At 64.9% G+C, this 24,537-nt stretch overlaps 2 protein-coding genes and 1 long non-coding RNA gene across 5 annotated transcripts; 1 reads left to right on the forward strand and 2 right to left on the reverse strand.

Moving 5' to 3' along the window:
• Nucleotides 1-411: 411 nt before the first annotated feature.
• Nucleotides 412-3,521, reverse strand: TSSC4 (tumor suppressing subtransferable candidate 4). 3 transcript variants are annotated; one of them, XM_045770705.2, is made up of 3 exons: nucleotides 3,275-3,521; nucleotides 1,791-1,902; nucleotides 412-1,628 (listed from the first exon to the last, which is right to left on the reverse strand). In XM_045770705.2, the coding sequence occupies exon 3, from the start codon at nucleotides 1,605-1,607 to the stop codon at nucleotides 663-665; it is 945 nt and encodes a 314-aa protein (XP_045626661.2). In that variant the 5' UTR covers nucleotides 1,608-1,628; nucleotides 1,791-1,902; nucleotides 3,275-3,521; the 3' UTR covers nucleotides 412-662. The 3 variants fall into 3 exon arrangements, with proteins under 3 accessions (XP_045626661.2, XP_045626659.2, XP_087711252.1); XM_045770703.2 differs by adding an exon at nucleotides 2,763-2,893 and having other exon boundaries at nucleotides 412-1,902; nucleotides 3,275-3,514; XM_087855126.1 differs by having other exon boundaries at nucleotides 412-1,902; nucleotides 3,275-3,514.
• Nucleotides 3,522-4,756: 1,235 nt separating this feature from the next.
• On the reverse strand, nucleotides 4,757-21,101 carry CD81 (CD81 molecule). Its single transcript, XM_045770706.2, has 8 exons — nucleotides 20,886-21,101; nucleotides 10,663-10,777; nucleotides 7,625-7,722; nucleotides 6,866-6,940; nucleotides 6,405-6,509; nucleotides 5,902-6,003; nucleotides 5,413-5,499; nucleotides 4,757-5,333 (listed from the first exon to the last, which is right to left on the reverse strand). The coding sequence occupies exons 1-8, from the start codon at nucleotides 20,949-20,951 to the stop codon at nucleotides 5,271-5,273; spliced, it is 711 nt and encodes a 236-aa protein (XP_045626662.1). The 5' UTR covers nucleotides 20,952-21,101; the 3' UTR covers nucleotides 4,757-5,270.
• Nucleotides 21,102-21,169: 68 nt separating this feature from the next.
• Nucleotides 21,170-22,182, forward strand: LOC148107902 (uncharacterized). Its single transcript, XR_015721482.1, has 2 exons — nucleotides 21,170-21,546; nucleotides 21,636-22,182. It is a non-coding gene; the product is annotated as an uncharacterized LOC148107902 (long non-coding RNA).
• The last annotated feature ends 2,355 nt before the right edge of the window (nucleotides 22,183-24,537 follow it).

A 24,537-nucleotide genomic window follows, 5' to 3' on the forward strand; every position in this document is an offset into this window, starting at 1 on the left:
CGATGTGGTCCCAGGACACTGGCCATCATTACACACGGCCCAGGCAGGCCAGAGCCAAGGGGCAAGAATGGCCAGGGCTGGGGAAGGCCCCTGCCCCCACTCACATTCTGGCCTCTTAGAGACCCATTTCATCAGCATTCCTTGCCCCAAGCCCTGTTGGAGGCATATGCTGGACAGCTGGGATTGTGAGCTCACCCCTGGTGAGGTGCCCAGGGCCTTCTCTACCTCTTGCTCTAGACCAAGATGGACGGCTGACAGACCCAGACATCAATTTAAAAAGCCTCCGTGCCCCCTGGACACTAAGTTGGGGAGGATGGAATGAGAGAACAGGGCGCCTGGGTGTGCCGGTGGCAGACCAGGCCCCAGCCACCCTGGTCCTGAGGTGGACGGTCTACACAGAGACACAAAGCCTGAGGAATACCAAACCTTTACTGTTGCCCCACAGGCACGTGGTGGACCCGGGTTTTTGCTGTCCACTGGCAAGCTCTGCTTCAGACACCACACCCTGAGCCCCAGCCCAGGCTGCTGGCACCTCCCACTGGCAGCGCTCCCTTCCCGGGGGGCTGGGGCCCCAAGCCGCGCTCCACGCCAAGTGGCCAGTGGCCCTGGCTGCCCTCCTCTGCCAGCCTAATCAGGGAACATCAGCCAGGCAGTCTCTTCTCTCACATCTCAGCACCTGGGGCCTCGGGGCTGCTGTTCTTGTTCCGGAAATGGTCTCTGTTCCGCTTCCTGCTGCCATGGAAGCCAACAGTCTCCACCACTGGGGGCCTTGCTGCTGACCCAGCGTGGGTAGCCCCCTGTAGCATGCCCACTTCCTGAAGGCCCCCATGGGGGCTGCTCCACTCCTCAGCCTCCGGGCTCCCAGGCCCAGCCAGGTGGGCCAGCTCCACAGGGCCCTCGCCCCCTGCAGCACCCAGATTCCCAGGCACACCCCTGCCTGGCTCTCCTGCCTTCCTTAGGGCCCTCTTCCTCTCAGGCCTGGCCTCGCCAGCTCGGGTGGGTTTGGTGAAGACAACTCTTCCCTCCCCGCAGCTAGAAGGATCCTGGTTGAAAGAGGGCATGTAGTCACTGGGGGCAGCCAGGTTCGGGGAGCCCAGGAAGGCCAGAGCGGCGGCCCGGTTGCTCTGCTCGCTGACCTCGGCCACACTTTCCAGGCTGTACTTGGTCCAGCGCTCAGGGTGGGCCACATAGTCAGGGACCGGGGGCAACTTCGGGGGGACAGGGCTCTCAATGGCCCTGCCTGGACCCTCTCCTGGAGGCTGGTGTGAGGGTGCCGGTGGTGGCAGGAAGCCCCCACTGTCGCCCGGGTCAGTCTGGGCCACAGACGGTGGAAGCTGCCTGGCTGCGCCCTCCAGGCAGTCAAAGATGTGGTGGCTGCGCCAGGAGAAGGTGGAGCTCGTGCCCCTCAGGTGGAATGGCCGCACCGAGGCTGTGGGGAGGCCCCGCGAAGGCAACAGGGACTCATCGGGGTCTGAGTCCCCCTGGGCCTCCCCAGGCGGGCTGAGATCAGAGTCTGAGTCACTGAGAGAGACGGTGTCGGAAGGCAGAGTGTCGGCCTCTGTCCCTTGCTCAGCTTCCAGGGCCTCTCCTGCCCGTGCCTCAGACATGTGTCCCAGGGCGCACCACACCTACACCGGAACGGCCCAAGAAGTTCGTTTCTGAGGATCGCAGTCACTTAGGACAGGTCCCTCCTGTAGACCCACTGTCCCTGGGCCAGCGGCAGGATGCACAGGAAAAACTATGTCCTACAACACGAGGGAGAGATCCCCGTCCCCTGAAAGCCCTCTCACCTCCCTTGTCTGATGGATGTCTGTGCGGACACTGGAGTGCTGGTGGGGGAAGTACTGGCAAAGGCGTGGTGGCCTTGGTCCCGGCTCCGTTCAGCTGCTCAACTGTAGTGGGCTGAGGGTGGGAAGAGCCAACCATCAGATCAGACCACAAAGATGCAGAAGTGGTGCCACAGCCCTCAAGGGGTGGTCCTGGGTTTACGGAGCCCAGACAGAGGTCAGGCCCGAGAGCAGATCCTTTGTAAAGATCGCCTCATTCAACGCTCTTGAGTCACGTCTAGGGGGCCCCCGGGGGTGGGGTTGTGGTAGTAGGGAGCCAGCCAGGGCTTGACCCCAGGCACAATAGCACCCTGTGCTCTCCACTCTCAGTCAGGTAGGCTCATTTACTAACTGCTCAGCACAGCATGTGGCACGCCACAAGCACTCCACAAAGACTGGGCCACCTGCCTGGCCCAAGGCAAAGTCTGCTCCTGATTGCTGGGAGAGGCCCTGGGAGCTCCACTGGAGTCTGCAACCGGGTCCTTGGCATCTGAGGCATCCGCAAGGAAGTGGGGTGTAATGACCACCTGGGGCATCCTTCCAGACAGAGGCAAGCCCTGCAGCTCCTGCAGTGACTTCCAGTGGCACGTCCCCCACAACCCTGCACAGACCTCACCTTCCCAGCAGAGCACAGAAATGCCACCAACACTTGTTTAGTGGCCCAAGTGTGACCAGGCGGGTACCTCGCAGCTTGTATTTCCGGGCTCAGAGGGCAGCCCAGCCTCACCCATTCATCCACCAAGTCCTCCCCGCCAAGCCCCCAGCCCAGGGTGACCCACTGTCATGCGCCCACGAAGGAGCAGGCAAGTGGGCCAGGAGCGGCCGCGAGTGCCCCGCAGTAGATCAAACACTGACGGGACCTCCACTGCTCTGGGGCACGACTCCCCAAGTGAAGGAACACCTCCAAGAGAGAAAGGGAGCAGGAAACACACCCACCCACGTGTTTAACGCCGGCAGGGCCAGACACGGAGAATGTGCCAGTCACACAGCACGTTGCAGGGAAAGCCAGACTCCTGCTTCCCAAATTCGCGCTCCTGTAGTCCGCACCGCCGGGGACGCCACCGCGACTAAGAGAAGTAGCCGGGTCAGTGGGACACTCATAGGAACCCACGATAGGAAAGCCGGGAGTGTGTGAGCTCAGTGGGCTAGGAGCGTGCAGCGGCCGGAGGCTCGGGGGCTCGGGGACTCGGGGGCTGGGGCCCTGTCCCAGGGGGCGGGACCACCGGCTTCCCTGCCAGCGCACGCGGCCCCGCTTGGGAGCAGAACCCCTGGCTTTCTCTGCTCCGGCGGGGGCCTGGGCCGCATAGGGTTCCAGGGCCCAGACCGCGAGGGACCGGAGACACGAAGCACTCTGGGGGGGCTCCGGGCTTGGACAAGTAGGCTGCGGACAGCGAGCTCCCAGACACGCGACCGGCAGACAGCGCCGCACTCCCTCACCACAAACCTACCGGATCCGCGCCGCCCGGCGGGCTCCATCTTGCGCCGCGCTCGGCGTTCTGGGAAACTGAGTCCTCCGCCGGACCAGCGCCGCGGCATCCGCACCTGTACAACTACGACTCCCACAAGGCACTGGGCCGCTACTCCCGCGGCCTGCCGGGTCGCGTAGCCCCTGCGCATGCGTCCTCACTTTTCTTCCGAGCCTCCCCTCCCCGGAAACAGCGGCTCTCCTTCCCGCAAAGAGCCGGAATTGAGTAGGGAGGGGAGGAAGGAGGAAGAGGCAGTACTGCGACTCCCAAAATGCTCGAGGGCTAACGGCCACCTCCGCGTTCCCGGGGCCCCAGCGCCACCTGCTGGAAGTCGCGAGCACAGCGGCCGCCTCAAACCGGAAGTGCGTCTTCGCGCGCGGCGCCGTTGCCGGGTGCTTCCGGACCGCGCCCGTCGTGGGGAAAAGGAGGGGGTAGGGGTTTCAGCTGAGCCCTCGGCTCAACCTCTAGGCGTCCTGGCCTCGCCTGACCACCGCGATGGCCTGGCTGGCCGCTTCCACCCGGCCTCTCCTGTGCGGCCCCCGCCCCTCTCGTGGCTGCAGTCTAGGAGTGGTCGGGAAGCCCAGGCCTCGCTCCTGGGACGGCCCCTAGGCCGCCCCCCGCCCCACGCCAAGCACGGGCTGAGGCTGCTGCGTGCCCTGTGCCATGAGGCCAGGATGCCCCAGGGTCTCACAGGGCAAAGTAAGGGGGTGGGGGCTCCGTGGGCCACCCTGTTCTCCCAGCGACCCACCCCGGCGCACAAGGCAGAGGGGTGTGGCAGGAGGGGCAGACCCCACTGAGACCCAATGACCCCAAATGCAGGGCTAGGGCTAGTTTATAAATTAAGCACCAGAGGAGACCGCTGTGAGTTCTCAGCGTGAACCCCAGCCAGGCGCTTGAGGCCTCAGGGGGTCAGTCTGGCATACACCAGGTCAGCGCCTGCACTCTGCTCGTGGTGACATCACCCAGCAGTTCCCCGGGTGGCAGCTGGGCCTCAGTCCATCACAGGTGTGGGTCGGGTGAGCTCCCCATGCAGAGGCTCAGACCTTCCTCTCCAGCCTTTGCAAGATGCGGCTTAGGCCGGGAGCTACCCAGCTTCTCCACAGAACACTTATAAGCACCCAAGCCAGCCAGGAAGAGTCCCTTCAGTGCATGGGAGGGGGTGGTGTCAGAGCTGTCCCCCAGGAGGAAGGGGAGTCTTGCAGGCCCCCCACCTCAAGCACATCCTACACCACAGTATCTGACTGCCCCCTCTGGGCTGTGCTGCCCCAGGAATAGGTGGGGGAGGTTGGGTGGGGGCTGTGGATGGTGGCACAGAACCCACGGAAGGGGCACCTGCCCTGCGGAGTGCTCTCGGGGGGCCCAGCACACCCTGCAAGGTCCCCAGAGCTGAGCCTCACCGCTGCCGGGCCCCCTGCCCCTCCCGCCACCCCCTGGGTCTCGGACGCTGCACGCACAGACAGTGGGTTAGCATGCCTGGATTTTCCTTCTTTATTGAATGACTTTCGAGATGTAATTACAGTGGAAGGTGACAAGTTAGAAAGGACAGGTGCACTGAAGGCGTAAGGCTGCTTGCAGACCCGGCTCTAGACAAGTGGCGGGAGAGGAACGAGAGTTAAAAAAGGCATGAGCCGTGCAGCCCGGGGGGCAGGTGGGTGGGCCACGGGGCCCCCAGGAGAGGCCTGGCTGAGCAGCAGGCAGACCCCCTCAGCAGCCGCAGAAGCAGAGGGGACCCCTGCCTCACAGTCCCCAAGGCCCACTCACACGCCGTCTATAGGTGACTTCAGCCCCAAAAGGTAACGGGGAACTTCAGGACAAAAACATAACCTCAGAAGTAAAAAGGCTAATAAGTGAGCAGAGTAATACCGGAGAAGTTATATACACGGGCGGTGACGGCCCCTCCTCAGAAATGTCCGGTCACTCCAGGGGCACTGCAGGGTTCCCACCGGCCCTCCCCTGCAGTGGCAGCGGCTGGGGCCGCTCAGTACACGGAGCTGTTCCGGATGCCACAGCAGAGCACCATGCTCAGGATCATCTCGAAGATCTGCGGGGGGTTGGGTGGGACAGTCAGCACCGGCAGTCCTGGGGGGCGCCCTGAGCGGATGCCCAGCCCGTGCACTCACCATGATCACAGCAACCACGATGGCCGCAATGCCGATGAGGTACAGCTTCCCCGAGAAGAGGTCATCGATCTTCTGATGGCAGTCCTCCTGGGGTGGGCGGGGGGAGACAGCCCGCAGACGGTCAGGGGCGCGGGCCCTCGGGCCCCCACGGTGCAGCGGCCGGGCTCCTTGCGGAAGAGCAGGGAGGGGCTCGACCCCTTGGAAGAGGTGTGACCGGGGCCTGCTCTCTGCCAGGTTATCTCACACCCGTTTTAAAACGTGGAAATGGAACGTGCTGTGTGCGCTCTTCTGCTCAGGTCGCTGAGCCGCACGAAGAGGGTGTTGACCTAGGAGGCCGGGGCGCCCTCCACACCCACTCTCCCACTGGGAGCCGGGGGCAGAGACTCGCCGCCCCGTGGGCCCAACCCGCCAGCACCAGCCAGCCCCACCCAGCGCTGGTGGCGTCGACGCGCGGGAGCAAGCCTGGGAGGCCCTGCCGGCCCCACGTACCTTGAACAAGTTGCTGATGACGGTGCTGCCCGAGGGACAGAGGTTGTTCTTAAGCATGGAGGTGGTCAGTGCAGACAGTGTGCTGGAGCCACAGCAGTTGAGCTGCAGGAACCGAGGACCCTGCGGTCAGCCCTGGGCCCTCACGCAGAGATGACCCTCGGGAGATGGCCAGGGACACATCCCGCAGGCTGTCCCGGTCTGGCCCAGGGTGGGGGGCTGGGACGGTCTGCTCCAGGGGGAGAACTGAGCTCAGGGGCCCCTCTCCTCCCCTTCCTCCCACTGCACCCTGGCCTAACGGGCTCATGTGGCTATTAGGGATCCGTGGGTCCCCGAGAATCCCCCCAGGGGCGTCCCAGAGAGGGCTCCGTGGCCCACCAGGTCTGCAGTACTCCTTCTGTTCCTGAGGTCAGTGCTGGGGCCAGGCTCAACCCCAGCCGGGCCTTACCCAAGAGGACAACCCCCCCATGCCCCCTCTCGCCTCCCCCCAGCACCCCCTCCCGCACCGTCTCATGGAAGGTCTTCACCACGGCCTTGGCGTTGTTGGCGTCGTCGTCCACCACGGCCTGCTGCAAAGCCTGGTCGTAGAACTGCTTCACGTCCTTGGCGATCTGGGGGAGGGGTGTGCAGGAGGGGTGCGGTCACCCCACCACAGGGACCTTCCCTGGGGGGCAAGCATTCACCTGGCTCTCCCGAGAACATGATGCTTCCAGGGTAGACCTGGATGCACCCCCCGCCCCCGGCCTGAGGCTGGGAGACAGGTGGCCCTGACTCCTACTTAGCCCCTGTGCTGCCTCCTCCAGAAAGCCCTCCGTGACCTTTCTACCAGGCAGGCCCCATGGGGAGCCCCAAAGAGCACTCCGCAATCCAAGGGTAGGCCCAACCCATTCCCCACAACCTGAGCAGCAGGCCCTCCTCCCCTGCAGCCCGGCCAGGATGGACCCCACCGCTGCGGTCCCAGGCTCACCTGGTCTTTGTTGACAAAGCCCCAGATGCCGGCGGCTACTTCACAGGCAAAGAGGATGACCAGGCAGGTGAAGAACTGGGGAGGCCGTGCAGGACCCAGAGGGAAGGGCAGAGACACCGGGGATGAGAGCAGGCATGGGGCAGCTTAGGGCTGGCCATGTAAGATGACACATCCGACTGACCGACAGGTGTGTGTGTGGGTGAACGTCCCGGCCAGGGACGAGCCGTGTAGAGGGGGAAGACTCGGTCTCAGCTGTGACCTGCTGAGGTTCTCAGCATCCCCGCAGGCCGGAGCTCAGTGGGTCGGGGCTGCAGGCCCGCACAGCCCCAGGGGGGGTTGGCCCCAAGTGAACCCTTCCGTACCCCAAGTCTCCCTCTCCCTGTGGGTAGGGGGTCACCATGACACCGGCGCCCACTGCCCATGCCTCCTGGCCTGGCCTCAGCTTCCCCAATGAGATTGGCCGAGGGACTAGGACATGCCCTCTATTGTATCTGTGGCTTTTTATTAAACACAAAGAAAGGCCACTGTAGAGCTATGAGTTAGGACGTCACAGCAATCGACCAGGATGGGATTTCTGAACTGCACAGGGAACCCGGAGGGCTGACATTCTGGGAAAGGTCCCCAGGCCACCCCGTGAGCCCCCCTCCAAGGCCACACTGGCAAGGGGGCCCATCAGAGCTGAACACGGGGTGCCTCCAGCAGAACTCTGGGTTCTGCCTCTGCACCCCCCTCCCGCCCCCACCCGGCCCCGGAACTTACCGTCCCCAGCAGGCACTGGGACTCCTGGATGGCCCCATAGCAGCCCAGAAACCCCACGAACATCATCACGGCACCCACGGCGATGAGGATATAGATGCCTTTATGGGGGAGCAATGGACACCCTCAGTGAGCAGTGTCCCCCCCCAGAGCCCCTCCCATACCCTCTGCCCAGGACTCGGGCCACCCTGCCCCCGAGGAGCAGTGAGGGCACTGCAGCCTGGCCACCAGGCGAGCGCCCCTCCCGCGCCTGCACCCCTCCTCCGCCCGCGGGTCTGCACCCTGTGAGCTAGGCCTCCGAGGGCCGGGCCAGGACTGACTGGCACAGCACAGAGCTCGGAGAGCTCTGCCAACAGATCTTTACACGGCCTCCCTCCTGGGGGGAGGCCCGTGGACAGCCTGCATCCACTCCGGTTCCTGAGAGCCTCTGCAGCCCAGTGGGGGCCACGAGGATCACCCCCTCCTGGTGCACAGGGCCGTGCCCACTCCTCTCGGACAGGGGGTCAGATCCAGCGGCTCCATGTGGCTCCTTGGGCTGGAGGAGTGGGCTCGATCAGCTTCGAGGGACTGGAGCCTACTGGAGGCGGTGGCCTGGCAGCTGGGGTGGCCCCACAGACGATGGTGCATGGTGTGGGAGGGACAGTTCCAGGATGGCACACAGGGGTACCCACCAGGCTGGGCATGGGGTCCTGGGGAGGCAGGAAGGGCCAGCACACGGTGGGGGGGTGCCTCTGGCCTGGCTGCACTGCCTTCTTGGTGCCCACGGCCCACCCAGACAGGTCTGGTTCTGATAAGTGTGGTTGGGGACCCACTGGGCTCTGCAGTGTCGCTCTGGATGCTGAGGGGGCCCTGGTAACCTGCCCCCCCCCCGCCAGCATGGGACAAAGAACCCTTGTCAGGGCCCACATCTGCTCCCCCGCCTCCCTGGCAGGCCCAGCCCACCTCGGGGCCAGTAGGAGGCTCTAGGAGGCCAGTCCCAGATGGGCAGGGACTCGGCAGCCCACGGGGCCGCTGCAGAAGCCTGGGTCCCGGGGCTGGGAAACCCTGCTTCTACCCGGCCCCGCAAGTGGTCCAGTGGCTGGAGCTGCTTCCCCTAGGGCAGCCCCCCACCCAGTGCCAGGAGAGGCAAGTGGCGGCCCCTGCAACTCAGAGTCGGGCCCCACGGTGACAGCCCGACGTGGCAGCTGTGAGGGGCAGGCCGGTAGGACAGCGCCTGCTTTATCCTATGGGACCACCTCCCCCCTGGGGTCCGGGCACAGTCCCGCAGCCTCGCTCCTCATGGCAAGGGCCGGAACAGAAGCAGCAGATCGCCGGGTGCCCGGCCGGTCCCCGAGCCTGTGACCGGGGCTCCGGAGCCCTCCCAGCCCAGTCCTGGCTTGGACCAAGGGAGCCGTCAGCTACTCTACCAAGCTGGACCAGATGGAGAGGACCGCAAGAGCAGGAGCTGCCCCGGCCATGAGGCGGGAGGGTGACCCCTTCCCAAATCACCGGCACCCCAGGCCCTGGAGAGGGGGTGCAGAGAGCAGCAGCCCCCAGAGAGGATGCTGCGGGCTTGAACCCCTGGGGAAGGGAAGGGGGACACCTGGGAGGAGGTCTGCGGGAGACAGACAGTTCTCGTGGGTCTGGAGAGTACCTGCTTGCCCTGGACACGCAAGCAAAGCTAGGACTGCCCTGCTCCTGACGGTGCACGGCCCCTGGCAGACCCTGGGTGATGGTCCTCGGGGGTGCCTTTGGAGCAGGCGGCGGGGGGCCCTCTCCTCCGGAGACAAAACCTCGAGGGGCCCCACAGCCCAGGGGGAGCCTAGGACTCTGGAGATGGAGGCTCGGGAACCCCTCCAGGGACAGCTGGCTCTGGGAAACCACGGCCAGAGCTGCAGGCTCCCGTCTCCAGGGAGGAAAGGGGCCACCCCACTGGTGCTCCTGAGTCAGACCTGTCCACCTTACAGCTCAGAGAGGTCATGGGCTGGGAAGGGACACACATCCCCTTTGTGGCTCCATGGGGCCCTGGGGCATCCCTGCTTCAACAACCAGCATCCATCACAAGCACGTGCCCCCCTCCCCCCTGGAACAGCAGCTGGGAGGGACCCAGACCCCTTCTGGGCTGCACCCAGAATACCAGGCCAGTGGGGGACCACTGGTCTTAACACGGAGCCCCGAACCCTAAAGGCCCCCACACACTTCCTGCCCTGCTGCTAGGCCTGTGGGGACCAAGGGGCCAGGCCAGGCCGTTCCTTTAAAGGACAGAAACAAGGCTTCCAGAGCCCCACAAGGGCCAGGCCCTGCCTCCCACTGGCTGGGGACCAACCTAAGGAGGAGCGAGGCTCCGCAGGACAGGGTGGGGCAGGGGTGGGGGCTCGATCCCCTGAGGGGGCCACAGCTGGTGCCTGGGAGGCAGACAGGCAGCCTAATAAGGCAGCAAGGTGTGGCTGGGGGGGGGCAGCCTGAGTCACGCTGGCCCCTGCCTCACCCTGGGGCCTGAGTCTCCCTCCCCCTCAGCGCCAGCTGCCTCAGCTGCCAGTCCTGCTGCCCAGGCAGGCATCCAGCCCCACCCCTTCCCCGCGAGCCTCCCCCGAAATACCCACCACGAGACACAGCTCCCCCGCCCCCACCCAGCGGCCTCCTGCCCCGAATCAGCCCCCAGAGGCCATCTGGTGGGGTCCCAACAGCCCACACATCCCGTGAAGTTCCAGCGCTGCCTGGGAGCCTGACTCCTGCCCCACGCACCCCCCCACCCCCCCACCCCAGCCAGGCAGTGGACCTCCTCTGAACCCAGGCCTGCAAGGCCCCCGGGGCAGACCTGACTCCACCCACGCTCTGTCTCTGTCTCACCCTCTTTCCCAAAGAGCCCTTCCTGGCAGGCCTCGTCCTGCCCAGCAGCCCAGCACACAGCAAGCCCCATGGAGCTGGCCCACGCCCTGCCTCCTCCTGGAAGCCCTTCCTGACCGCCTGTCTGCAGCAGTCATGATCAGACGCCTTGAGGGTCGTTCTTGCTGGTCCCCAGCCCAGAGCCAGCCAGGTCCTGGGACCCCCAGGTGACTCACCTACATAGAAGGTGTTGGGCGCAGGCCTGTCTCCGAGCTCCAGATAGAGGAGGTTGGTGGTCTGCGGGTCGTGGCGCAGCCACAGGGCCACACCCAGGATCACGCCTCCGGCCAGCTGGGGAAAGAACAGGTGCAGGGTTACGTGCCCAGAGCGCCACAGCGGTGAGTGGGCTGAACCACACCAACATGCAGGGGGGCAGGTGCTGGGCCTTCGCCCCACCTGCCTGCCAGCCCGGGGGAACCCTCTCCAGGTGGGGTGCCAGGCACTGCGGCGGTCTGGGCTGCCTGCCGGCTCCACACGTCTGCTGTGCGGACCTAGTACCTGAGATGCCCCGGGAAGGAAGGCCTGGATGTTGGGGACCACATGTCCGATACTGGATGGGGCACGCTTATGTCAAAACAGCATTGATTTTTTTAACTACAGCTCAAATGTAACTGGATGTCCTGTGTTTTTGTTTTCTAAATCTGGCCACAGTCCCCACCAGACCCGAGGACCCCAGGGACCGCAGGCCCCTCCTCTAAGGGGGTGATTCCAATAGTCCTCAGCTCATCTAGGAACCCCGTGCAGGGGACTCCAAGTCTTTGGTGTCAAGAGAAAGAGGGGTGGGGATCTGATGCCACCAGGGCCCTGGTGGGGCCAACGGAGGGAACGACAGACATGGGGAGGCAGCAGAGGCTGGCAGCATCCAGGAAGCCACGGGCGCAAGGGGCTGGGCCATTTGCAGGACAAATCCTTACTGCTGTCAACCCTGGGAAGGGAAGCCGCTGCAGGAGGAAGGAAGCACGCTGTGCTCCCAGAGAGGCCAGGGGAGGGGCCTCCTGAGCCACAGGGGCAGGAAAGGGGGCTCTGCTCAGAGCCTGGCGGGAGGGGCAGGGGCTTCTGGCTCAGGGAGTCCCTCCAGACTCACCATCCTGTGAGCTCAGGGCCATGGCGTGGGGGGGTGGGGGGCGCATTGCTGAAGGGGAGCCCAGACCATGCCGGGCCGGCCTACACATCTCACCAACCCAGGCCAGCGGCCGCGCTGCCCTCCATGCCCCTGCCTCCTGTCCTCCAGGCCGTCCCAGCCTCAGACGCCCCACCGGGGTGAGCTGCTCCCAGGGCTACGAGCCTTGGTGCGGGTCGGAGGGCTTGCTACGCAGCTGCCAGCTCCCGGCTTCCTCTTCCTACCACCTCGGGCCCGCAGCAGCAGACACTGATTTCCGCCCGCCCCACACACACACACAGGCCCAGAGCTGCATGTCCCACGGCGGGGAGAAACCCCCCCAAGAAAACCACCTGGCCAGATAGGCACCTGCCCCGAGGCCCCGGCCAGGGAGCAGACCCCCGACGTGGTTGCCGGCGGCGTGTGTATGACTCCAGGCCCCAGTCCCACGGGCTGCCCCATGGAAAGCCCCAGCAGCTCCCCGGGGCCCTCCACACCGGGCTCAGCGGACAGTAAGGCTGGCGGGGCTCATGCCCACAGCTCCCTCGGAGCACCCGTCTGCCCCCCACTAGCCCGGGATTTCCATTTTTCAGCCCACTTCTCCCAGAGCTCCAGGTCTGGTTGGAGGGGCAGGCCGAGGCTCTGAGGCTCTGCCCTGTCCTCGAACAGGTGTGGGGAGGGCCGTCAAGGGCCTGCCGTGCACCTGCTCTGGCCGGGGTCCCCTCCCATGGCCCTCCGGCCACCTCGGAGCCCTCAAAGGGCAGGGCCTCCAGCTCCCAGCGTCCTGGGCCTCTCGGTGGCACCTGGTGGCAGCGGGACAGGGCCAGAGGGCCCACAGGACCACGGAGGCAGGGCGGGCGCCCCAGAGTCCTCAGAGCCTCCCGAGGTGGCTGCCATCTGTGGCTCCTCGGGGAGGCGGTGTCGAGGCTGAGGGTTGCCGTGGTAACTCTGGCTTGAAACCGTCACTTGTTCTCTTTTGAAACTGTGGTCCAGAGCTGCCTTTGTGAGAAGTCCCAGGACGGAGGGGGAGGGGCGGGGAAGCCCCTGTCCCGGGCCTCCCTCTGTAGTCCCTCTGTAGTCCCAGAGCCCTGGCCACAAGCCCCGACTCAGCCTCCCTGTCCCCACCACTGGAGGGGGGCGGAGTGTGGAGCGGCGCGTGCCCCCTGGCCCGGCTGGGACCTCTCCCACTTTCGCCCCAGCAGCTGGGGAGACAAGCGTGTCTTGGGGTGCACAGTCCTAACAGAAATGCAGTGGGGGCAGTGCTGGTCCCACTCCCCAGTGGCCACCTCTGCCGCTCGGGAAGGGCTTTCCTTCACACTCCGGGGCAGGGGCGGCCTCAGACCCCCCGTGGCCCCCAGGTCTGCACTCCTGGAGGTAGAGGGAGCTGGTCCTGCCTTCAGACTGGGAGGACCCAGTGCCGACGTGCCCCTGCTTGCCGGGACCCCGGGCCCTCCAGGCCCTGCACAGACCCCCGGGGTGGGGCCAGGTGAACGCAGTGGTGGCGAGGTCTAACCCTGTTCCCAGACGAGGAAACCCGCGTGGCAGGGGGCAGATCACCAACCAGGGAGGGACAAAGGCAGCACCCCGACTCAGAGGGAGTGGAAAGCCCTCCACGGGGAAGGGAAGGCTCATGCCCCGCCATTCACGCACTGGCAGGAACGTGGAAGCAAGCGGGATGCGGTGAGCTTCCGAGCCCAGCCCACACCTGCCACGCGGCCACCCCTGCCACCCCAGGTGCCTGCCCAGGGACGCGAACGTGTGTGTCCACACCACAACGTGGGCCCTGGTGTTCCCAGCCCCAGACCGGGCCCAACCCACTCATCCTTCCACTGGTGCACAGACGAGATGAACAAGAACACAGTGGGGTCCCAGCGGCAACGAGAAATGTACTGCTCAGAGAACCGTGCTGAGTGACAGACACCACACCAAAAAGAAAGAACTTCCCTTTCTACAAAAGTGTCAGAGATGCAAATTTCGCGCCGTGACAGAACACAGGCCACCGGCTGCTGGGGGCCGGGGGCGGGATCATGAGGTCCCCAGATGCTTTTGGGGCTGCTGGATGTGTCCATGATAGCGACGCAGTGACCGTTCCACAGGGATCTACCTACGTCAAACTTGTATGTTTGAAATCCGTGCACTCTATGTCCAATAAAGCTGATTTAACCCCCCCAACTCCCCACTCAGTCCCCGACGGCTGAACTTCTAAGCAAAACTTTTAGGAGTAAATGTTTCTTCTGGGCCCCAAAGGATCCCAGGGGCCGTCTTGGTGCCGACCGGGTCCCACGGCGAGGAGCCAGACACGCTGGGCTCTCCAGGCTTCCCGGAGCCCGCGGCAAGCATCTGGAGACGTCGCATTGAAGTCGTGCCCACAGAACCGGGGTTTTAGGGTCAAAGCGGGGACTTGAGAACTGTGGAGCCCGGACGGGCATTACACAACTGAGTCCAGCGTTCAGGGAGAGGGTAGGGCCCGGAGCGTGGCAGCCAAGGGTGCCCCGCCGCACATCGGGGTCACCTCCACACCCTTACTGGAAAATGAGGATGGAAGTTACCTATGCTAATATCCCAGCCACTGCACAAGGCCGCTGCGAGCACCAGCACTGGGAGTCCCAGCAGGCGGGCCAGCTGTAGAGACCCCCCCACGGAGCCCTCTGCGCAGCGTCACAGGACCCCTCACCCACCGGAAGCGGAGCGGCCATCTGCTCCTGCCCCGGAGGCCGTGCCCCCGAGAGGCCCTGCAGCTGGGCGGGCAGCAGCGCTGGGGAGGGCGCCGGCTAGCTGGGCCACAGGGAAGGTCCCACGGCGGGGACAGCACGGCCAGTTCAGGACTCTGTGAAAGATTCTGTTTCTGTTTCTTTCTTCTTCCTTTCTGAGAATTGATAACTAATGGCGTCAGCTGAAACAGGAGGGGACTGCCAAGCACACTGGGTTCCTGCCCGGCCCGCCGGCCGTTTCCAAGAAGCCGCTGAAAGGGAGCAAGAGGGAGCGGGTGCTGCCCGGGCAGGCCTGGGGCTGCGTGCCCTCGGCCACTGGGCCCCCACACCCCGAGCGCTTGCCCCCAGCCCCACCCACGCAGGCCCTGGGGCAGCAAGGGCGCTGGCGTCACTCACACCTTCCCCGCAGCAGTGCAGGGTGCTGGGGGCAGGGGTGGGGGGGGAGCTCCACCGCAAGGGGGGCGGGGCGGGGGCACCTGGCTCCACCCCAACTCTCCTCCCCGATCTCCCACCTCCAGGGGTGCACACGCTCGAGGGAAAATGCACCAGGAAGCACCCACTTGGCTGGGTGGCTAGGGGGTCCTGGAAGCCTGGAGAACCCCCCCCAACCAAGTAGGGCAGTGAAGGCCAGAGGCAGGAAGTAAGGCTGGAAATACCCTCAGGGACATGGGGCTAAATCAGAAGGAAGAGGTACAGCAGAAATGCTTTTAGGATGGGCTGGGGGCGGGGGAGGGAGTCCTGGCAGCACCCCTCAAGCTGGGTAGGGGTCCTGGGTTCCTGCAGACTGACCCTCGCTCTCCACCCACCATGAGGGGACAGGGCCAGACGCCTCCCTCCCTGGGTGACACAGGCCCAACTCAGGCCTTCCCTGGGGGTGGGCAGCTGCCCCCATGGCCCTGTCGTGGCCTCTGGGAGCAGCTCAAGGCAGGAAGTGTGGAGGGAACAGCAGGGACCCTCACCTCGGCCAGGAAGCAGAGCCTCGCTGGGGGCCCCTGGACCTCAGGAAGCCGCCTGGCCCAGCATCTAGCAGTAGGCAGCAAGGGGTCATGACCCAGGCCCTCCTGGGGCCCACCAGCTAGGGGCTGCGGGAGCCACTTCCCACCAAGAGGTGAGTGCAGGCCCCCGCCACACCCTGCCACCTCCAGGGGCACATCAGAGATCCAATCCCACCCTGGGGAGCGAAGCCAGGAGGAGCCTGCTCCCCTGCCCCAAGCCGACCCCACTGTGGGGAAGACCCTCTGTCCCTGCAGGGAGGGGCCCGTGGACACAGAGGTCCCAGGGACCTGCCAGTGAAAGGCACAGGACAGGATGCAGCAGGAGCCGGCCTGCGTCACACAGGGAGGATCTCGGTGGGCTGGGCAGTGACTGGGGAGGCAGATGGGGGCAGGGAGGCTCAGGCAGGGGACCAGAGGGCAGGTGGAGGGCTCCCAGGGCAGGTCAGGATGGCTTTGTCCCTGTCCCAGGGGAGCCCCAGGCCTGGAGTCATACCAGGCTGGGAAGCAGCAGAAGGGCCTCCTCCATGGTCACCTGGGGACCTCAGCCTCCCACCACCCCAGCAGGCATGATCACGGCCAGGCCCCAGCTGGAGGCTAAGGGGACAGCTCCAGCTCAGGGCCTTGCTGGCCCAGGGGAGTGCTACCTTGTGGGAGCTGGGGGGTCTTACCACCTCGAGACAAAGTGAAAGGCCATCTATCCAAAGGGTGGGTGGCTGAGCCCCTGCGTTAGGGAGCAGTGTGGGCCCTTCAGCCAAGCAGAGCCACAGCTGTGTGAGAGGGTGAGCTCCCCGTGAGCTCGGGGCGAGACCAGGGTTGGTGGTTCCCAAACCTACGGCCTCTTGGAAGCCCCCACCCCCCACCTCCCAAGACCAAGGGCATTGAGCTCCTGGGCTCAGGCCTCCCAGCCCCAGGACTGGAGACCCAGGGAGGCAGGCAGAACTCACTGCTGTTGCCCTGGTCGCACCCGGGTGCCTCCCAGCCCTGGGTGTCAGCCCGAGCGCCGGGTACGGGCTGTCGGCAGCAGCGTGGAACCCAACTCAGCACCCACCCCTAGATGATGGTGCAGGTAAGACAGGTTATAGGGCGCTGCTCAACATTCCCCCAGGCGAGTTATAACCCAGGCGAGCTGGGCGTGGGTCACCCAGCCACCGACTCTGCAGGGAGGGCGGCCCTGGCTTCCTGTCTTTTACCTTCTTGACAATGACCCTGATACCCAGGCACCGTGGACAGGCGGGGCAGCGCTAACTTTCAAAGTTAGAAGACAGGGACAAGGGGGCATGAACCCCCGGCCCTGGCTGAGCGAGCTGCTGGCCCCCGGGGTCCCCAGGCCTCTGCGGCTCCCAGCTCCCCCATCCGGGGCACCATCACCACCAACTAGAGGAACTTCTGGGTCCAACCCCACCTCCTAAGCCCCTCCCTCTGGCCAGCCCTCATCTCACGCCCAGGGAAGGTGGCTGCCCCCTCCCTGGCAGCTAGCTTAGCAAGGGAAATCCTCCGCTAGCGCACTGGGGATGGCCCCCTGCCTGCTCAGGGGCACTCCCCTAGCATCTGGGGGTCCACCTGGAAGCCTCCAAGTGGTCCTGTGTGAATTAGCACCAGCTCTGCCATCAGGAGGGGCTTGGGCCAGGCCCCAGAGTAGGAACTCTGTGTGCTCTGGGGGCAGGAGAGCACTGAGAAGTTTAGAGGTTTCTGGAAGCATGCTGGGTCAGACCACATTCTGCAGGATAGATGGAAAACAACTCGGGAGAAGGGTCCTGAGGGCCAATTGCAGATGAGCCTGGTTCTTGGACAAGGATAAGGCATGCTGGCCATGGGGCAGCTCCAGGGCTGAACACCACCCAGGCCTCACTGCGTGCCCTGGCCATAGAGAGAACCCCTGTGCCTCTCCCCTATCCCCACCCTGAAACACTGGGCCGGTGCAAAGGTGCCCATCGGCTCCTCCCACAGGTGCCTGGACTTTGCTGTATTGATTTGATGACCCGGGTTCTTGCCCTCTCGGAGTCTCAGGCGCTGGAATGAAGCAATGGGGCAGATGATTTGGGGGGAGGGCCTTTTTGGGTCCATCTCCCTGTCTGGACTTCAAACCAGAATGAGCCAGAAACTGGGGATGAACTCAACTTCTGGAGGCAGACCTGAGCTGGTGGGGGGGTGGGAACCCCCTGGCGGGGGGGGGGGGCACTGCATCAGCCCTGGAGCTGCACCCACCAGGGTCCCAGGACTCTTGGTGCCTGGACATCCTCTTGGGGGGGGGGGGGTAGTTCGTTCCAGGGACAGACCACAGACTTCCTCTTCTTGTCCCAGCCCAACAGCCATTTCCCCCAAAGCTCTGCCACTCAGTCCGTCCACTCGCCCACCCCCTGAAACCGGCACAGGAAATCCCCACCCCCACCCAGAGCCTGCCAGGGTCACACATCCCCTCTCCCGGAAGGAAGGCGACAGAACCGCTAAGTGACAGACAGTCATGTGCTGTCTGGAAGCGAGAATTAAATGCCAGTTAGCGAGGCTTCTAATCAGCCCTGTTCCCAGCCCCGTCTGGCTGCCCTACCTCTGGAAGACAGCCACTGAAGGCATCAGGCTGCAGGAGTGGCCAGGCCCAGGCGCGGGGCACTGCGCTCTCTCTGGCCAGCCTCCAAGGACAGGCCTGTGATCGTACCCACTTCACAGATGAGGAAAGCGAGCGGGGCTCACGCGTGCCAGCTGCCTGCCCCAGGTCACACGGAGGGGAGCCTCTCTCTTCCTGACATGCCCAGCAGCAGGATCTTTGAGTACCAGCGGCCTCTGCCAGGAAACTCTGGGTCCCACCCCAACCGGAAGGATTTCCACGCTGCTGGGCAGGGTGTCTGCACCGTCTCCCAGGCTTGGCCCGGGCTGCCGCTCATGCTCCCACTCCTGTCCCCGCCTCACGGCCTGATGATGCCCACCAGCCCAGGGAACCCCAAAGCAGGCTGTGGTCAGACATACTGAGTGCACACTGCCTAGGGCCCCGAAGTCCCGGCTACTGGAGGAGAGAGACGCGCCTGTGGGCGTGCAGGGTGAGGGGGCTCCTTCCCGGAGAAGCCAGCCTGGCCACCTCTGAAGCCTGCTCCCAGGTGGGAGCCTTGTCACTCTCTACAACGGAACTTTTTAAGAGTGCCCCAATGCAGACACCCATTGTCAACGTCTTCTCCTGGCTCCCCTCAGCACCCATTCCTGCACGGTGGCCAGGGTACCCAGCAAGCGAGAGTCAGACCAGGCACCAGGGGCCCTCCCTCACCCAACGCCCTCTGGGGCACCCAAGCCCCTTCCCCAGGGCACTGCCCACACCAGCCAAGGACAGCAGTCTTCCTGCTGGCCATCCGGGCCCTATGATGGTTTCCTGAGTTCGCCCCTATGGGTGTTGGCTATCCACCGGCCCCGGGGATGGGATGTGGAGGACGGCCACCTTAGGGAGCGCAGGAAGCCAAGGCCCAGGACCCGGACCCGAGCAGTGGGGTGAGCGCTCACCATCCAGAACCAACCCCGTAGCAGCACGCCGTCAGCCGGGGGAGGCGGGACGCCGCCAGGGTACAGAGGGGCCCTGCCAGAGTGGTGGCCCCCAGCCGCACCCTGCTCAGCTCTGCCTGCCCCCACTGTAGACGTGGGTGCGGCCACAGTGACCAGAGAGAGGAATACAGTTCTCAATGCTCAGCTGGGTGGCCCGGGAGGGGAGAGGCCTGGAAACATTGCCTTCAGCCTCAATAAAGAGCAGCCCCTGGGGATGTGTTAGGCCTCCACCCCAGCTGCCTGGGGAACTACCAGGCTCGCCCGAGCAGAGTGGGGGGTGAGCGGGGCTGCCCTGGAGACCTCCCAGGCTGGGTGGCGGGGAGGGACTTACCCAGCACGGACACGCAGCCCGAGGACAAAATCCGCTCCAGGACACATCCTGTACCTCCGTCTACCCTCCGCCCCCTGGTCAGGGTCCTCACCCCACATCCAGGCTCTGCTCGTAGGGGATGGGCTCGAGGCCAGCAGAGGGGCATCTGGGTGTCCCCCTGACCCCCTACGTGCCCAGGTCACAGTAGGCAAAAGCTAAATCGCACTGAACACCACCCCTTCGGCAAAGGTCCCTGGGGCAGTTCAGGCCAGACCTGGCCCTTCCTGACAGCCCCACAGCTCCCCACTCCCAGGCAGAGGCCAACGGCCACAGCGGCCCCCCCACCTGTGCCCCCACCCACCCAGGTGGGGTGTGACACCTCCACTCCACCCCCAACTAGAGCTTGGTCCAGTCTCTGTCCTCCCCACCCCCAACACCTCACGGCCCCGAGATCCGCACTGGGACCCTCCACACTGGGACCCACCGGCTGTCCAGACGGGAAACAGACGTCCCCTGCCCCACACTTGCTCCAGGGACCATTCCAAAAGTTCACCCTCCCGAGTCTACTTGAGAACTGCGCTGTCCACTGGATGTTGTCATGGTCCTTTCTGAGAAGAGGTGCGCAGCCCGGGGCGGCAGAGGGGTCCAGAGGGGTCCCAGGCACTGCCCAGGGGACTGGCCAAAGGGAAGCAGGGCAGGGCCAAGAGAGGGGTTCCTGCACCCACTCAGGGCCCCTCCCCAACTCCAACACAGGCAGGAAACAGAAACAAAACGAAAGCACCGTGGTCACTGGCCAGCAGTTACCACCCAGGCCAGGAAAACGCAACTTGCAGGTCAGCAGCCTGGAGCCCCAGAAACCCTCCTGCACCCCAAGATGACCATCCTGTGGGTACTTCTTTCTAAGATGGATGTCCAAGCCCACACCTAAGCCCAGACCTGGGCATCCGCTGGGACCCAGGCCCCCTAGGAAGGAGCGCAGAGACCCGCAGGTCCTCAGAGGCCCCTGCCCTGGGCCAGCTCAAGACGGCCGCCCCAGCCCCACTCCCCTCAAAGCCTCCACAGCCTCCTGAGCGAGGGGGGACCGCAATCTCGGACTGGCTGAGGAGTGGAGGGGGGCCGGCCCCACAAAGCGCGGCGACCGCGGTGCTGGCGCCCAGCATGCGAGCCACGAGGGGCTGAGGCGCTTCCTGCGCGGGTGCCGCCCCGGCCCAGACCCTCACTGCCGTCCCCGGGCGGCGGCGGCGCACTGGGGTGAGCGGGGCTGGGCCAAGCGCGGAGCGGACGGTTCCCAAGACTCGGACCGAGGGCGCCCCCCCCCCCCCGCCCCGGCAGCCCATCCAGGGGCGGAGGCCCCGATGAGCTCATGGGGGCGGGGCGCCGGGAGCCCCGCCCCCTAGCCCCCTCGGTCCCCGCGAAGCGGGGTGGTCCCTGACACCGCGGCCCGCCGCTCCGAGCCCGCACCCGCCGCGCCGGCCGCCATCACCCGGCGGGCACAGACCCGAGGCCCCCAAACGCCCCGGCCCGGCCGCGGGGCCCTGGGCCCGGCCGCACAGAAGCCCCGAGATCCGGCTCGCAGCAACCCTCCCCGGACGACCCCCACCTCCCCGCCAGCCGGCCCAGGACCCCCACCCGCGCCCGGCGCCCACAGGTGGCCCCGCAACTTGGCGGCCTGGCTGCGCCCCCTCTGCTGGGCCTAGCGAGGCGTGCGGCCTGCCGGGCTCGGGGCGCCCCTGGCCCCCGCCCTCCTCCAGCCGGGGCTCACCCAGAAGACGAAATTGAAGACGAAGAGCAGGTACTTGATGCACTTGGTGCAGCCCTCCACCCCCATGGCGGCGCGGGCGGCGAGCGGCCTGCGGGGTGCGCGGTGCGGGCCGGTCCTGGGCGCGGGGCCTGGCGGGCGGCGGGTCCGGGACGCGGGCCCGGGGCGCGGGGCGCAGGGTCTCGGGGGCGCGGGGCGCGGGAGGCTGGGCCGGGACACGCTGGGTTGACCGCCGCCGCTGCGCGCTCGCTCTCTGCCCGCGCGCGCGCCCCCGCCGCCTGTTATAGGGCGCCGAGGCCCCGCCCACCTTCCCCGCCCCGGCCCCGCCTCCCGCCGTCCGAGCGCGCAGCCCCTCCCCCCTTTGAGCACGCGCTCGGTTGGGGGTCAGACCCGGGTGCCCCCAACCCGCTGGCCTGAGCCCTGGAGGGACCGCGCGGGGGGAGGGACGGGCCCGCGTCCAGGGGCGCCCTGGGAAGACCTTCCCCTTCTCTCCCTCAGGCTCTTCGGACAATCCAAGGAGGCTCCCTGGAGGAGGCGATACACCAGCGATGGCGCTGCCAAGAGAGTTCCCCGGGTGGGGACCCTGGGTGAGTGACCAGGCCGGGTGAGTGTCGGCCTGAAGACCCTGCAACGCGATTCCAGACCGCCAAGCCCTTGTCCCGCGGTAAGGGGGAGTTGTTGAGCACTGTTAGGGGTGTCTGTGTTTGGGAAGGTCCCTGAGAGGGTGACTCTAGACCAGTGTTCAATGTCTAGGAGACCCAAGCCACCTGTAGGACAAGCTCCAAATACCGTGCGTGTGCTCTGTGCTTACTGTGGTGGTGCCAGTCCCTGGGGAGGCCAGCCCCACAGTGCACCCAGCCCCCTGAAGGTGTGGGGGCCCGGCCCTGCTGCCCTCACCCCCTGGCTGATGAGGACACCCGTGGCCAGGTGACACGCGGATGAAGAAGTGGAAATGTTCTGTGTCTGTGTGAGCCTCACGCAAATGACCGCGGACCCACTGAGGCGTGGCGGGTGCCCCCAGGACCGGGGTTTGTCGCTGAACCTCACCGCCGAGCAAGCGGCCACGGGAGGCCCGCTGCTGCAGAGTAGCCCGAGCTCATCCCCTCTCTGCGCTCCTGCTCCTGTAGTTTTCTTCGGGGCTAATTTAAGAATCTGTTCTGGGGGCGCCTGGCTGGCTCAGTCGGTAGCGCGTGCGACTCTGGATCTCAGGATTGTGAGTTCAAGCCCGTGTTGGATGTGGAGCCTACTTAAAAAAATTAATGATACAGATAAAATGTAATAAAAAAATAACATCAAAACCCATTGTGGCTTCCTGCTAGCGTAAGAGCTACAAGCACGTGTCTGTACACAGTGGAATGTTTGTGCACGTTGAGGTGACGTTGTAATAAAAGTGGCTTAAGTCCTCACATGGGGGGTCTGCCAGGATCCTGTTTGCTGAAAAGGAGGCAGAAGAGGCCTCTGGGGTGAGGGACAGGGGGCGGGGGTGGGGGCCAGCACTCCGAAGCCCAGAATGGAGCTGCATTAGATCTGAGTGTGGGGGGGGCGATCGGAGGGTCTCTGCACAGGCCTGGCTCCCGCGTTGAATGGGGACACAGGTGTCAGCAGGCTGCCTCAGCCCCCACAGTGGAGCCAGCACCCAGGCCCCTGGGGCCACTGGGAAAGTGGGCCACGAGGGTGTGCGGGGCCACCTCTGGCTGCCTGGCGCAGGTGGGCTGCCCCGGGACCACTTCCAAAGTGCCCTGCCCAGTGGCCCGACTTGACCTTGTGAGGACAACAGGGGACCCACCAGCTGTGTTTCAGATTCTCCAGAGACACAGCAGGAGGAGATAGGAGGACGTTTCGGTTCCAGACTGGTTCAGGTGCTCAGGAAGCCCGGGAGGCCCTGCCGTCTGCCGCCTGCAAGCCGGGGAACCAGGGGAGCTGGTGGGGTGATTTAGCCTGAGCTTGAAGGCCTGGGACCCAGGGAGCCAGCAGTGTAAGTCCCAGTCAGAGGGCCAGAGAAGCTGAGATGAGATGCCCCAGCTCAAGGGGTGAGGCAGGAACAGGGGGAGAATTCCTCCCTGCTCTGCCTTCTGGTCTACCCAGGCCTTAAGGGGATGGGGTGAGGCCCACCCACATTGGGGAGGGTCATCTACGGTGCCGAGTCCACCGATTCCAGCTCATGTCATCCAGAGACGCCCTCCCAGACACACCCGGAAACAACGTCCTGTCTGGGCACCCTGCAGCCACTCCCGCTGACATGCCACGCTGAACATCACAGGCAGCTGTGACATGACTCAGGTTGGAGCAATGGGGGAAAGTGGGTATCCAGGGCGCACGTCCCGAGAAAGGAGAAGCACCCAGAGTGGCTGCATTAGAGAGTGGGGGCCGGCTTGCCTCTGTCATGCCTGGGACAGGGAGAGCCCTGCCCTGAGAGGGGATGGTTGCCCTGAGGGCAGGTGGGGCTGGCGGTGTGACCACCATAGGGTGGGCAGCCCAGCAGGAAGAGCAGACCTTCGCCGCCCCCCTGGGTCTGGCTCCGAGTCTTCCCTGCAACTTCATGCTGGTTCCTCAGTTTCCCCATCAGTGGCAGTGTGGCCCGCAATGTTCTCAGGTGGGTGAAACGTGCACCCAAGCACATAGAGCAGGGCCTGGCCTGGGGGAGGCAGGAGGGCTCTGCCTCCTACAGGCTTGCTGGACCAAGAGGCTTCTTGGCAGGCACAGTGGCAGGGGCCCGAGCTCACCACTCCCAAGGAGCACTCATTCTCTTGGGGGAGTCGCTGAACTTTGCACCTTGGCCTCCTGTGGGAATAAACGAGAACCACGCCATTGAAACAAACAGGCTGTTTATGCAGAATGTGCTACGGGAGGGAGTCAGCCACCCTCCGTGCATCCGGCAGGCGCTGGAAGGCAGGCTCTCAGCCGGACAGCTTTGTGTTAAAAAAAAAAAAAAAAAAAAAAGAAAGAGAAAAAAGAAAGTTTAAAAATCGGACACACAGCATCATGCTAAGTGACTACACTAGCAATGAGCCATCCGAAAGTGCGGTCACGAAGACTGTCCCACTGGTAACAGCTGCAAATGGAACAACATACCCAGCAATAAATTTAGCAAAAGAAGCACACAGTTGCACGCTGAAAATTACAAAACACTGTGGAAAGGAGTTGAAGAAGGTCTGAGTGGACGGATATCCAGTGTTCCCAGATCGGAGGACTCTGTGCGGTCGCAGCACCCCAAACCCTGGTGGGCTTTTCACGAGCTCATCCTAAAGTTCACAGGGGACCACCGGGGCCGCAGAGGGGCCCAAACAACCTGAAAGAAGAACAAAGGTGCTGGACTTGCACTTCCCGACGTGAACTCACCGGGAGCTGTGGTCATTCTGACAGTGTGGTGCCCGGCGTGAAGCCAGAGCCAGAACCCCCGGAGCACGCTCGAGAGCCCAGCAACACACCGCACGTTCCTGGCCGGTTGTTTTCAGCGGGGGCCCCAGACAATTCAGCGAGAGCAAGAACAGTCCTTTCAACCCGCAGTGCTGGGACGGCGGGGTGGCTAGCCACACGCCACGAGCCGAGGGGCCCCACGTCATGCCATGCCCAACTCAACTCAAAATGATCCCAGATGGATCACGGTCCTCAGTGTAGGAGCTGAGTGTTAGACGACAGTTCTTAACATATGACA

Source organism: Ursus americanus, chromosome 24 (assembly GCF_024610735.1).
Source record: "Ursus americanus isolate L20-20 chromosome 24, mUrsAme1.1.p, whole genome shotgun sequence".
In the NCBI taxonomy this organism is placed as follows: Eukaryota; Metazoa; Chordata; class Mammalia; order Carnivora; family Ursidae; genus Ursus; species Ursus americanus.

Coding starts and splice junctions, on each gene's coding strand:
- TSSC4 (XM_045770705.2), bottom strand. CDS start 1,607: ATGTCTGAGGCACGGGCAGGAGAGGCCCTGGAAGCTGAGCAAGGGACA.
- CD81 (XM_045770706.2), bottom strand. CDS start 20,951: ATGGGGGTGGAGGGCTGCACCAAGTGCATCAAGTACCTGCTCTTCGTC. Junction 6,941..7,624: donor CCCAGTGCCTGCTGGGGACG/GTAAGTTCCGGG, acceptor CGGCCTCCCCAG/TTCTTCACCTGCCTGGTCAT. Junction 6,510..6,865: donor GCTTTGTCAACAAAGACCAG/GTGAGCCTGGGA, acceptor CCCCTCCCCCAG/ATCGCCAAGGACGTGAAGCA.